The sequence below is a fragment of the Diadema setosum genome, chromosome 9 (genome assembly GCF_964275005.1).
Source record: "Diadema setosum chromosome 9, eeDiaSeto1, whole genome shotgun sequence".
Taxonomy (NCBI): Eukaryota; Metazoa; Echinodermata; class Echinoidea; order Diadematoida; family Diadematidae; genus Diadema; species Diadema setosum.
Genome location: NC_092693.1, coordinates 30,204,375 through 30,217,699, shown reverse-complemented (window position 1 = coordinate 30,217,699; position 13,325 = coordinate 30,204,375). Strand labels below are relative to the sequence as shown.

At 37.7% G+C, this 13,325-nt stretch overlaps 1 protein-coding gene across 1 annotated transcript in view; it reads right to left on the bottom strand.

The window, feature by feature from the left end:
• LOC140232644 (G patch domain-containing protein 1-like) overlaps positions 1 to 13,325 on the bottom strand; it is a 137,514-nt gene that overhangs the window by 12,662 nt on the left and 111,527 nt on the right. Inside the window, exon 16 of the mRNA XM_072312745.1 lies at positions 2,094 to 2,608. Within this exon, the coding sequence (XP_072168846.1) occupies positions 2,094 to 2,608 (515 nt within the window). The remainder of the gene's footprint in view (positions 1 to 2,093; positions 2,609 to 13,325) is intronic.

Genomic DNA, 13,325 nt, shown 5'->3' with positions numbered 1-13,325 from the left:
GACCTTTGACCTCATGACCCAAACTTTCACCAGAGAATCTTAATTGGGTAATACATGTATACACTAGGTTTCAAGAAAATATCTTCAGGCATTCAATAGATATGGTGGAAATAGTAAAATTTTATGTATTTGACCCTGACCTTTTGACCTTTGACCTCATGACCCAAACTTTCACCAGAGAATCTTAATTGGGTAATACATGTATACACTAGGTTTCAAGAAAATATCTTCAGGCATTCAATAGATATGGTGGAAATAGTAAAATTTTATGTATTTGACCCTGACCTTTTGACCTTTGACCTCATGACCCAAACTTTCACCAGAGAATCTTAATTGGGTAATACATGTATACACTACGTTTCAAGAAAATATCTTCAGGCATTCAATAGATATGGTGGAAATAGTAAAATTTTATGTATTTGACCCTGACCTTTTGACCTTTGACCTTTGACCTCACAACCCAAACTTTCACCAGAGAATCTTAATTGGGTAATACATGTATACACTAAGTTTCAAGAAAATATCTTCAGGCATTCAATAGATATGGTGGAAATAGTGAAATTTTATGTATTTGACCTTGACCTTTTGACCTTTGACCTTGAGCATGTGCACCCAAAAGTTGATAGGCACAACTTCACCCCCTAATACACATACATGCCAAGTTTCATTAGGATACCTCAACAGGTTTCGATAGTTACCTTGTCCACAAAATTCATTACGGACGGACGGACGGACGGACAACCCGAAAACATAATGCCTCCGGCACCACTTCGTGGTGGAGGCATAAAAATGGAACTGTACATATCATGGCCTAATTTACCTAAATGAAGTTTGCGCTTGTTTTGTTATAAACTTGTATGAAGATGTACATAGGAATCACGGCTGAGCTCTGTAGATCTTGATATTAGTTGACCCCATTCAGGTGCCTCTTTTGTGTAAAAGACAAGGGTTTGTGAGCCCATCAGAGCATGCGTTATTCATACCTCGCACCCAATCAATATTTTCCTCGTTCAATGACACATTTAGTTCACCGTAGAAAGAAAATACATGTACTGCTTGACTGCTTTTGCACAGGTGGATTACCAACCTGTCCGTTCTGTGCTGACCTGCAAAAAGAATCTCGTTTTGGGGCATTGAAGGCTCTTGGGAGTATTGTGAGAGGAACGGGTTAAAACCTACCTTTTGATTTTTATGGAAAAAAGTTTGAAAATGTTAAAAGTCTACTGATAACCTGAAATGTAAGAGAAATGAATAGAAGATGTAGAATGTCTAAAGGATAACCTTCAAAGAGCAAATGCAGCAACTCACTTGAGCCCTGGCCTCAGATGAATTAAAAACACTACTAAAGTAGCCTGAAATAACACCTTTTCTATCAAGATATTCCTTTTGCTATCCTTTCTTGCTATTCCAACAAACTATCTTGCTATTCTGAAGACATTCTGTGATATGAGTCTGCTTGTGTGTGTATGTCTGGGTGTGAAACTACCTTGCCATTCTCAAGCATTGTTCTGACCCATGTCTGTGTGTAAAATATCTTGATGTTCTGAAGCAATTCTGTGACATTAAATTGTGTGTGTGTTTGAATGAAAGAGAGAGAGTGTTTGTGTTTATGTACGAGGGATCATACGTTTCACTGTAATGTATGAAGTTTTAACATTTCCTTTCATAGGGACCTTGTAAGTATTGTTTGAATACAGATTCTACATTGACTATTATGTAACAATTACAATATTCATGAAGGTGTGAGTGCATGTACATTTTACTGCAAATCATCACACAAATAACAGATGGATTTTTTTTTTTTTTGTCATTAAAAACTACATTGCATAATCTGCTATAGGACATACTCTAAATTCTGTCTGTATGAAAACTCAGTACTGATTAAGCCAGTATGGTAAACGAGGTTGCATTCAAATGAAGTACTACACTGTGGTATTGAAGTGATCTTTTAGTCTATATATATACTCTACATTGCCTACAAATTCCTGGTAGATCCTGCACATTGCCTACAAATTCCTGGTAGATCCTGCACATTATCTGTGGAACGTTCAGAATCTTGCAGGCATGAGGTGAAAACTTGAAAGTATCCTTACCTTATGATGTTTCTTCCTGCCAGAGGTTGAATCTCTCTTACTATGGCTCTCCTTTCTGTGCCTTCCTCTTTCTCGTTCTCTGCTCCTATGACGCTCAGCCTTCTTTTCCTTTCTCTTCCTCTTCTTTTTTTCCTCTCTTCTGTCTTTCCTTCGTCCTTCCCTTTCTCGCCTGCCATCCGATTCCACCTCCTCCGGACGGCCTCGGTCGGATGTTGCGAGTCTCGCAGAGGGCGTGGCAGTGCTTGGAACTGGTCCTCCTTGGTCCTGGCCCAGCTGTGGTGGGAGCCTTGGACCATAAAGGTCCTCCTCCTGCCCATCTCTGGCGTGGTTCTCCCCGTCGCTGCCCCCAGCGCTGGTACTGCCATCTGTTGAGTTGTCGTCCGCACTGGGAGCCGCACCAGAGGGAGGCAGAGAGGAGATGTTGCCCTGTTGTGTCCCATCAACGGCGGAAGACGCTGGAGGGGCATCCCTGGAGCCCTGGTCTCCAATAGGTGATGACTTTGGAATGTTGGCATCTGTGTCAAGTATGAACAAATCAAAGGAAAGACACCCAAATTAAATAAGGTGAAAGTGTGTTGCTCAATTCACTAGAAACATCAGAAATGTATGAGCTGTGAGTGATATCATGGCTGGAATTATGAATAAATCTATGCAAAAACTCTCCCTAGCATCAACAAATGTAATATTTTGAATATTCTTAAAGAACAAACAAAAGATTGGATTCAAAATACTTTGAAATATATTTCCTAAATCATTGTGATGTTATTTACTTAAGATTTAGTAAGAACACTGTTTTCAAGGCCTAGATGTTGAAATGCTCTCTGGTTTCATGGCAAAACAAAACAAAATAAAATGGAGTAAAACACAATTTGCAGAAAAACAAAAGAGCTGGCAATGTAGGCTTGACACTTCCAAAGATTAGAAGCAGCTACACTAGCTTCCAAGTACGATATCTGAAAATCTCTGCTACAAGTATATATTCACAACATTCTTTTGAAATCACCATTGCATTCATTTTATTTAGAATGTTTTATATATATATATATATATATATATAAAACATCAGCAATATTCTTCATGATTCAAGAATATATCCAATATGAATTTGTACTATGTCTACCCTTTCAGAACATAATATCTAGGAGTTATTTAACTTCCATCTATTCTCAAGTGCTGGGGGAGAACAACATCATACATTACCAACAGTCATTCACAACCTTGTGCTGACAGCTGAAAGGCAAGTTGTAGCCACAGCCCCCTGAACCATCCCCAGAATTATCTCAGACAAAATATGATGTTTGTCATTGTGAATGTCATGCCTACATTCTACATCCTCAAATGAAATGTGCAACTATTGTACCTGATAAGTTTATTGTTTTATCATACACGTAACTGTGTGCAGCAGACTGTTGGGCTAAAAAACACATTTTGTCTCTCCAGTGCTGTAACTTCCTTATATTTGGTTGCTGCATGTATAAGTCACTTAAACATCACAATTTTCAATGCTGTGATATTTCCAACTAAAATGACACTAATGAGTGGCCACTGAGAACTTTTGTAATATAGAATGCAAATAAAGACCATTTCCTCTCAATTTTCTTGTCGACTTCAACAAGTGGAATGCAGTGAGTTTCTTGAGAATGGAATGAGTATTTCTACAGGGAAGTTATTTTTCATGTTCTGTATGTTATATCTATATAAAGTCAAACCTGTTTATAGTCACCACCATCTATAGCAGCCACATGCTGTATGCGACCACTAAACACAATTCCCCCTATTAGAGAAAAGCCATGTTAATGACCATGTCTACAGTGGCCACTTGTCTACAGCAGCCACTTTTTTGTCTCCCTTGGGTGGCTGCTATTGACAGGTTTGACTGTATATTCCAATTATACTACAGTAGGTGTATATACACATTCAAATATACACACATCAACAACAAAAAAAAAAGTGTACAAATCTTTTCATATCTTATACAATTAATTTGGGTAGTTTGATAACTGAGACTGTGTAGAAAAAAAAAACATTAATATGAAGGACCAATATTTCTTGGTTAATCAGTTTCTACAAATAATGTTTTTTGTGAAGATAATGTATACACGCAAGTAAAAAACTTGGGAGATCATACCACAAAGAAGTTACTGTATATGATTGGAACTCCTATCACTGCTAAATATGTAAGCATATAAAACATCAATGTCATTTTAAACCTAGCTTTTTGAAGAATCCTTGTGAAAATCTTACTGTTCTCCAACTTTCCGTGATTCCATTCTTAGTTTTCACTCTTTTCACCATAAAATGTGTACTTGGCAGAGTTTCACTTGACGGTGACTATAAAGGAACCTGTCAAGATATATCAGGAGGTATGACTACGTTCTCCTTTAATAGAATATGTCTCACAGACAAAACATAACATCTATGATGACATTCATCCTTTGTCATAATACCAGCTTGTATTTCTGTGTACATCTACAGTTCAGTCTTTGTCATGGCATGACTTCAAAATTAAAGAAGAAGAAGACACCAATGATAAAGACAGCTCGCAAGTTCTTCCCACTCCACACAATACAATCTGTTCTGCATGACTGTCAAAAAAAAAAAAAAAAAAAATCTGCAAAAAAGAAAAAAAAGACAACTGAGATCAAATTCCAGTCTTCACAGGATGTTTCACTGTCATTCTTACAATGAGAAAACAAGATGACAAAAGGCAGGGCCAAGTTCACTTGAATCTGAGTACACAGTGAGATCAAACAGTGAAGAAATTCCATCGAAACCAGAACCTGAACCCCTGTGCCAATATGTGCACCCAGAGCTGGCCGTGCCGTCTTCAAGAAACCGCTGAACATGACCGCCTAATGTGGTCCCCTGACACGCCCAGGTTCTTTTGTTCCTCCGAGGTGATCACAAAGGCATCACGCAAACAATGGGTGTGTCTGGAGGAGCTAGATTTGAAAGAGAGAGAGAGAGAGGTTTCGGAACAACCCCAAGTGGACAATTGGAGTCTACAACATTTTTTGCACACACATCATGACTCAGTCCTTCACACCCTCTCAGACCAAAGATGGCATTGGCAATCATTTGTTCCGGTCAATTTCTATACCTTTGCTGGTTTCAATGCGATGGTTGTGTTTATGAAATACTTTCAGGACATAAAACAGACAGATCTATGTTACTGATAGCTATTTTCACCTGCCCTCCTCGATCATTTAGCATTTACCTGTTATGTATACAAAATATCTCTTACTTGGTACTTCATACTTTCTTGTTCTCAAATGGCCTTCACTATTTTCCATAACATCAGCCAACATAAGATGCAGATATTACTAGCTATTCATTAAATAACATATTTTCTTCCGTAATTCATCAAATCTGCATCTTATGTAATGACAGTTTTAGCCCTGACTCAGCAGAAAACCATTTTGTTTTTTCATGACAGAAATCGCTTCACACAAAATAAAGAGTCCCTTTATCATCTTCGCAATTGACATAGCGTGCATGAAGAACTTCACAAGCAATGAAAAACACAAACATGCTCGTGCCGGACAATGAATATCAACCACTTCTTTACAAACACTTGGTATAGCCTAATCTCCTCTACATAGTTCCACTGCATCAATGCCAAGGACGGGAAGAAGCATCTTGTTTGACATCCTTTCTTGCCATTTTTCTCCTTGAGTAAATCTTTTCCACTTGGCAAACATTAAAATCTTTGTGCAGAAACCACACATTTCTGCATCAAGTATCACAAATAAATATTTAGAGAAAGATCTTTATGATTTGAAGTCAATGGATTTGCAAGCAATGAAATTCATCTTAGAAGTACCGACAGTTAATTTCTGAGAAGTAGAAAGAATGTTTACATGTGAATTCTTCTGCTTCAAACCTAAGGATGTACTTCTTGATTTTATGCCTTTCACTTTTAGAGTCACTGCATTCAACCATGGTTATCATCATATCATTTCTGGAATTACATGTAGCGTGACAGAACCTTATATCTCAAATTTTTGTGAAATTCATTTTTTTTTAAATTAATTGTCAGATAATCAGTTAACTTATGTCTTGTCCTAATCCATGCTGTCCTACCCCAAAATGAAGCAACCATGGCATGTCAAAGGAAAGGCAATGTGTTTTCTTTCTCCTGAACATTTGACATTTTGGAGATACAAAGTATTTGTCTCCCAACAGTGAGATGTAAATCTTGTGTATGCTTCGCAAAATCACTGTCACATCACACCATTAAAGATATTTGCACAGAAATCCAGAATGCACACAAATTCATGCCACATTACACAATTTTAAGGAACACTTTGCAGGCTTCATATGTCTGAGGCACCCTGCAGTTCAAGCGTGAAAATATTTGCATTTGAACATCACAAACCATTGTGAACATTACAAGAAAATGCCTTTAAGACTCCAACCAATGCAGCACTTTTACATCTGAAAAAAAAAGTGGAAAGAAGGAAACTACAAAAATCAAAATTAAATAGAATAACAGATGAAATCATACCATTTAAGTCAACATTAGTACACAGAGAATGATTTCAGTAATCAATTATCATGACCCCTTCTATCTTTGTGAGCGTATTGTCGATATAAAGCTGTTGAATTGCTAGGTCGCATTGCTCTTTATGTCTGAGAGTGTTTCCCCCCCTCCCTCCATTTTCAGGGGTCGGACGATTGTACCGGCGCAGTTTTTCTGGCGCTTTCTCACGCCCACGCCACGCTCCACTGGTGGAGGTTAACACCAAGTCAGGTTGACAGGCCCCCACAGCCAACTCCAGACCGAGTGCAGACTCTATTGTTCACCGCCTATCCAAAGCAAGTTCTGTTTTTGGAAAGTATGTGTCTGAGAGTGTGTCTGTGAATGTGTGTGTGTGTGTGTGTGTGTGTGTGTGTGTACATAGTCACAAAAGTACACAGATGCTCAGACATGCTCATAAAAACCTTTCACATGTACACACATAAAATATGCACACACACACACACACACACACAATTACATACACAATCATGCACAATCATACATATGTGTTATGAAAACTTCCCCTGACTTCCACAAATCACCAAAAAACTTCTACTCTGAGATGCATCTCAAATGAACCATGAAAATGAGGCATGATTATGACTAGTCCATTAAGGCTCTCAAGCAACCCCTCCCCTTCCATTTAACCCCTTCAACATCATGTTATGTGCACCTGTAAGCTCTATTTAGATCCATTTTTGATATCCATGTCCAGTCTCAAGGCCATATACATTGTAATGCCATCCACTTGATGATCACCATAAGCAGTCAAGTAGACTTACTGCCCTTTGCTCCTAGCATCTACAATTTTCAGCCCATTAACAGTTTTTTTTTCCCCCTCTTTTGTGGAATATTTCCAGTAAGACATGATCAAGGGCATTGACTGGTTGTCAGATCGAGAGATAAAAGCTGTAAAAAGTAGCAATTAGCTATTGAAACCTTTTAGCCTGGGCTGGTGTTTGCTCAATTATCAAACTACACAAGACCTGCAGAGATCTCCACAGCTTTCCAAATCAATAATTTTTATATCACATCTCTGAAACCAGTGTGCTCTACTAAATTCATGTTCCCTGTCCTCTCTGTCTCTCTCTCTCGTCTTAAAGTTTCATGTACATTTCTATTTTGAAAGTGCTGCCCCCCCCCCCCCCATGAAAAATGTAGCAAATAAACTTTTATGCAGCAACAAGTTTACTTGTCCAGTGATTCATTACTTACTGACATTTTGATCACTTATACATGTGACTTGTACATGTGACTTTATACCATGGAAAACATTTGTGTTACATCACAAATGAATAGAGTTCACGTTTTCCTTCCTGTAGGTTTCTTAATGTATTTCCTTTGTAATCTGGATCACACTGTACATTGCCTTACCTGCAATGTTTATAATTATCAAACTAGATTTATATCAAAAGCTGTCGAGTAAAAAATCAGCAAAATACGAAAATCACAAAACTGAACAATATGTGACTGCCCAGCTCAAAAACAATAAAAAGCAAGGCAAAATTCATGTTTACATAACATGGCTTAAAGGTAGGGAATCCCATTTGCATGCCTCAAATGAAGAGTTGTATAAATGCAGTGGTATGTTGAAGAGAGTATCATTTTAGAAACTCCCATAAAGTATTGAAAGTGGAAGGTAACATTTAGTACATTTTTATTGACCGTTAGATTTTGAATTGAATTTTTTTCGGGGCTCACCGTAAATTCCAGTACATTACTAGGCTACCTTTGCAGACCCATGCACTGCATGTGTGTCCATCATGTATATTCTGTGAAGAAAGTTTATCAAAACTTACAAACATTTCTATATACATTCTTGCCACACACTCTATATGTTATTACATCAGCTCTTATACTTTTAGATTTGTGTTTATAGATAAAAAATACAGAAGACTGTAACAAAAAGGCTTAAGTGTGGCTGACACACAGAACTACTGAGTAGTTGAGTTTTGTGCATTATTCAAATTGTAGATAACTGTTGACTTCCAAATTTCTCAGCAGTGGCCTAAACAAGTCCCCTGAGGTTCATATTTAATGTTTTGCTGCATTTTGGGAGGTCTGTAAAAGGTATCCCCTACCTTTAAGAGTAAGCTCCTAGACTTTAAAATTATATAAAACTGGTTGAATTAAACCATCCTCACACATTCAAAAAGTGAGAAAAATAAGAGAGAGAGTTCAGATGTGCAGTTTCATGAAAAAGGAAGAAAAGAGAATTAAAAAAAAAATTAAAAATTAAAAAAGAGAGACTTTAAAATTATATAAAACTGGTTGCATTAAACCATCATCACACATTCAAAAAGTGAGAGAAATAAGAGAGAGAGAGTTCAGAGGTGCAGTTTCATGAAAAAGAAAGAAAAGAGAATTTAAAGACTAGGGTCACTTGGACATGCTTTGCAGAAGTATCAATTTTGCGGTGAAGCAGTATCTGTTTCAAAATGATGGGGGAAATGCTAAAATCTCAATTTTGGTCTTGTTTTGCTTGAAGACACAAAACTTTGAGAGTATGTAGAAAAGAGATCACTCTCCTGGGTAAGACAAACTTTCTGAAATTTGAGTTGGTCAATCCTAATCTGTGACTTTTTGTGAGTTTTGAGCTGGGCAGGCACAAGTCACAAAACATTTTTGTTCAAAGAACAATTTTGACTGTGATGAATGTTGACATTTCTATCAGGTTGACTTCACCTGTATTTTAACCCATTGAGGATGAGTCACGAGTATACTCGAGCAAGTGTCTATGGGAAATGCGTGCTGTAGCAAAATCAGTCCGTCCTCAATGGGTTAAGTCTGCAACAACTTTGCTGGATGCAAGAACAGAAAGGGGGAATACTTTTAAACGAGAAATTTTTGCTTGCATTTTAATTTCGCGAATTTCACGAGAGCCAGGATTTGCAAAATTAAAATGCATGCGAAAGTTCTTTTCTACACAATATGCATTGAATATTAGAGGCAACTCGTGAAAATTTCATGCCGCGAAAAAGGCCATCGGCTCCTATTCTTAAAAATTTCATGCAGCCAAAAATATTGTGTTTTACAGTAGATCAAGGTACAGTATGATACATCCAAGATCAATGTGACACAGACAATATTTTCCACAGGCATTGTTTGTTGTTTTTTTTTGCTTGTGCTATCTGGGTTTTACAACTTAAGCATGAGCTTTGTGCCACAAGTTCACAGGCTCTGACCCAACAATTGCTTGCAGCTGATTGGATGATGTTGGTTGGTATTCATGGAGAAAGTTCAGAAGCCAAGTGAAGGAAAATGATGATTCTTGAAAATTTAAAAACAACTTGTTTCTGTTGACAATGCTGACATATCATTTCCATACAACCTATTAAACTTACAATCTATCCCCTTCTGGTAGATTTTTACAGTTTAGATATACAGTGTATGCTCCTGAAGTATGGGATGTACTACCCCGTCAATACAAGAATCCTTCACAATTACGTCATTTAAAGATCAATTTAAAGTTTATTCATCATTTAAATCTAAAAGATCTGCAATTCTAAGATCTGTAAATTCTAATGTAGTTCTGTAGTTCTAAGTATTATATTTCTGAATGTTGCGTATCTTCCTTTTTGTATTAAAGGTGTTGTAATAATTATTCTAAACAGGGTCAATCAAATATGTAATAATAATAATATTATCACCACCATCATCGTCATCATTATTATCATCACTTACGGTAGATAATGCTATTTCCTTAGGCTAATAGAGAGATGGTACAGTATTGGTTGAGGTGAGGATTCTGCCTCTAACTTTTTTTAGTTAGAAATAGAAACTACACATGTACAAATTATATGAAATTGTAATGAGCATGTCATTCTACGAGGAATTCCAAGTTTATCTGATGAAAATTGGCTTTGAAATGGATGAGATATCCAAAAAGAAATCAAAACAAAGAGGTCCTAATAGAAGGTGGGTCCCATGCGTACATTTCGTCGCCGGTCACACGAACCGACGAATCCCTCAGGTTTGCGTAAGAATGACAATTCGAGAAAAACGCGTTTGAAGTTAGCCCATTTTTGACTTATGGTTGCTACACTTTCATGTCTATAATTTCCAATTATTTTTGTAGTACACCAGACTTCAATTCTTGCTCTAACTTGTGAAGTTTTTATCGAATTGTATTGTTAACATGTAAGCGGGAAATCGTCAAAGAGCTGCATGCATGTATTTTCGGTCTGCAAAGAACGTTGTCATTTTCTATGTGTGTCCATATGTACATGTACATTGAGCGTTGTCATTGTCAACACATGTATTACATAGTACGCGCACTATGCGCGCGGTCAATGAACTGTTGAATCTCAAAAACAACACGCAAGTCAATGCGCACTCATTCGTCGGTTCGGTGACCGCGCGTACTAGTACGCGCGGTCACCGAACCGTCGAATCGCCTGATTGTTTAACACACGCGTCTATGGGGAAAACAAATAATTTTCACAAATGGAATTACATACTTCTACAAAAGTGATAACTACGTAAAAATTACACCGAATTACACACTGAGAATTTCAGAATATGTAGTATGGAATGTCTACTATCGAAATGATTGAAAATCTCAAAATCGAAAATTTGACCCAAAATCAAGTGATTCGTCGGTTCGTGTGACCGGCGACGATTTGATGAATACTGCTGGGCGCTATCAGTTATAGCTCAAGGTCATTCTCCCTTCCAGCTTTTGTCCCCAGACCCGACTTGCTTCACAGGGAGGGGGTGGGGGGACACAAGTCCCAGTGAGCATCCACACTATGATTTTGGAGAGGAAAGTCTTGCAACATGGGACTTTCCCCTCAATGTGGGTCAAGTGTAAATGCAGGGAGTGTAACCTCTTCTTTTTTTCTCCTCTTTTTTTTTCCCCTCAGGACATATGGACTTTAGATGTGAAAGGTCAAGACAGATTTTGCTGCTGAGGTCAAGTTTGTAGGGTGCGGCAGCAGATGCAGGACGATGATAAGATAATTTAGGGATTGACTGACAGGAAAAATATTGCCTGATCAAATCTGTTGATACATTCTTTTCCCCGCACATTGAATGGGACTGTTGATAAATGGTTTCACGCTTCAGTTAGATACACATATTCATTTCTGTCTCTTGCTCATGTGTCCCCACGTGTTTTAAATTCCAACTTATGCCCTCTTGGTGAACCTGATGCTTCCAAAGGCCGCTCTTCTTTCACAACTGACAAGAACTTCAGAAACGAGCTCCGAGTTTGATGAAGAAATGGGCCAGTTTAGAACTGGTGGTCTACCTTCCTAACACGGGGAAGAAAATCTGTCGAGTCGCGGGAGAATTGAACATGTTCATTTATTTTTTATTTATTTATTTATTTATTATTATTTTTTTTTTTTTGGGGGGGGGGTACTTTTTTCCAGTCTCACTTAAAGGGAATGGCTAGTAACTGATCAGTGGGAATCAGTAGGAATGCTGGGGGATGATTGTTCCAATCCTTGGGGGATTATTGTTCCAATCCTTGTGGGATTCATTTAAGAGTACATTATATGTGACCGTGCACCTCAAAACGAACATAAAGTCGCACACACTGATTTTGCGTGAGGACTGAAAATAAGTGAAATGGGTCAACCTAGCCGAACTTGACTTTTTCATATTTTCTGAAAGAGCGGGTCTTCTTTTACATTATGCTAAAATTTGGTATCATAAATCGGGCAGGAAAGTGTGTTTTTAGCAGTTTATCTCAAACATTTTTTGTAGAATAGTGTGATTAGGTGTGTCTTTAGAATCCCTGAAAAACCTTGTCCACACTCTTCACTTTCAACTCTGATAACTTTTGAAAGGATAGTGCTACTGCTTTGAAAGTTGGCATTAATTATGGACAGAATGTGTTAATGAGGCATTCTTAAGTTTAGTTTAATCTGATAATCCCTTCATTGTTGTTACTCTGGTGGTTTACTTCCTGTTTTTTGTCCCATTCATCGCACAGCCAGCACGGTTTGGTAAAGATTAAGCGCTTGAATAGACACTGTACTTCAGAGCCTCTTTTCTCAGTTCACACTTTTCCTGAGTTTGTGCTTTCTTTCCAATATTTAGATAGGTTAGGAGAGTCCATTTGATTTGAGTTATACATCATTTTAAAGCTTAAAGTCTGCTCTTTCAGAATATTGTCTTAAGTAAAAATTCATGTCTGGCGACTTTTTGTTTGTTTTGAGGTGCAGGGTCACATATATCTATTGTTGTGTGAAAATCATTTGCTTCAGAATGGTCTCATCTTCAGGTAATGTGCAGTTTAATCACCCCGTCACTGTACAGGCATGCTAACCTGGAAACATTAAACTGCACATTACTTGAATATGAGACCATTCTGAAGCAAATAATTTTCACACAACAATAGATATATAATGTACTCTTAAATGAATCCCACAAGGATTGGAACAATCATCCCCCAGCATTCTCACTGATCCCACTGATCAGTTACTAGCCATCCCCTTCAAGTACATTGTAGGAGACATATTTGTGACATCTCCATCAGTTAAAGATATGTCATGAAGACAAAGTTTCTCGGCAACATCTCCTCCTTACAAGCAATAACACAATGTGACCCTTACACCACTGCCAAAGGGTATCATTTTGCAAAGGTACCCTCTTGCTAAAAGAACCACTAGCACTACCCAGCATCAAGGATGCATTTACAGAATATATTGCTATCCTTCTGCTAGAAGGAAAAAAAAGACCAGAAATTTTACTATGGCAAC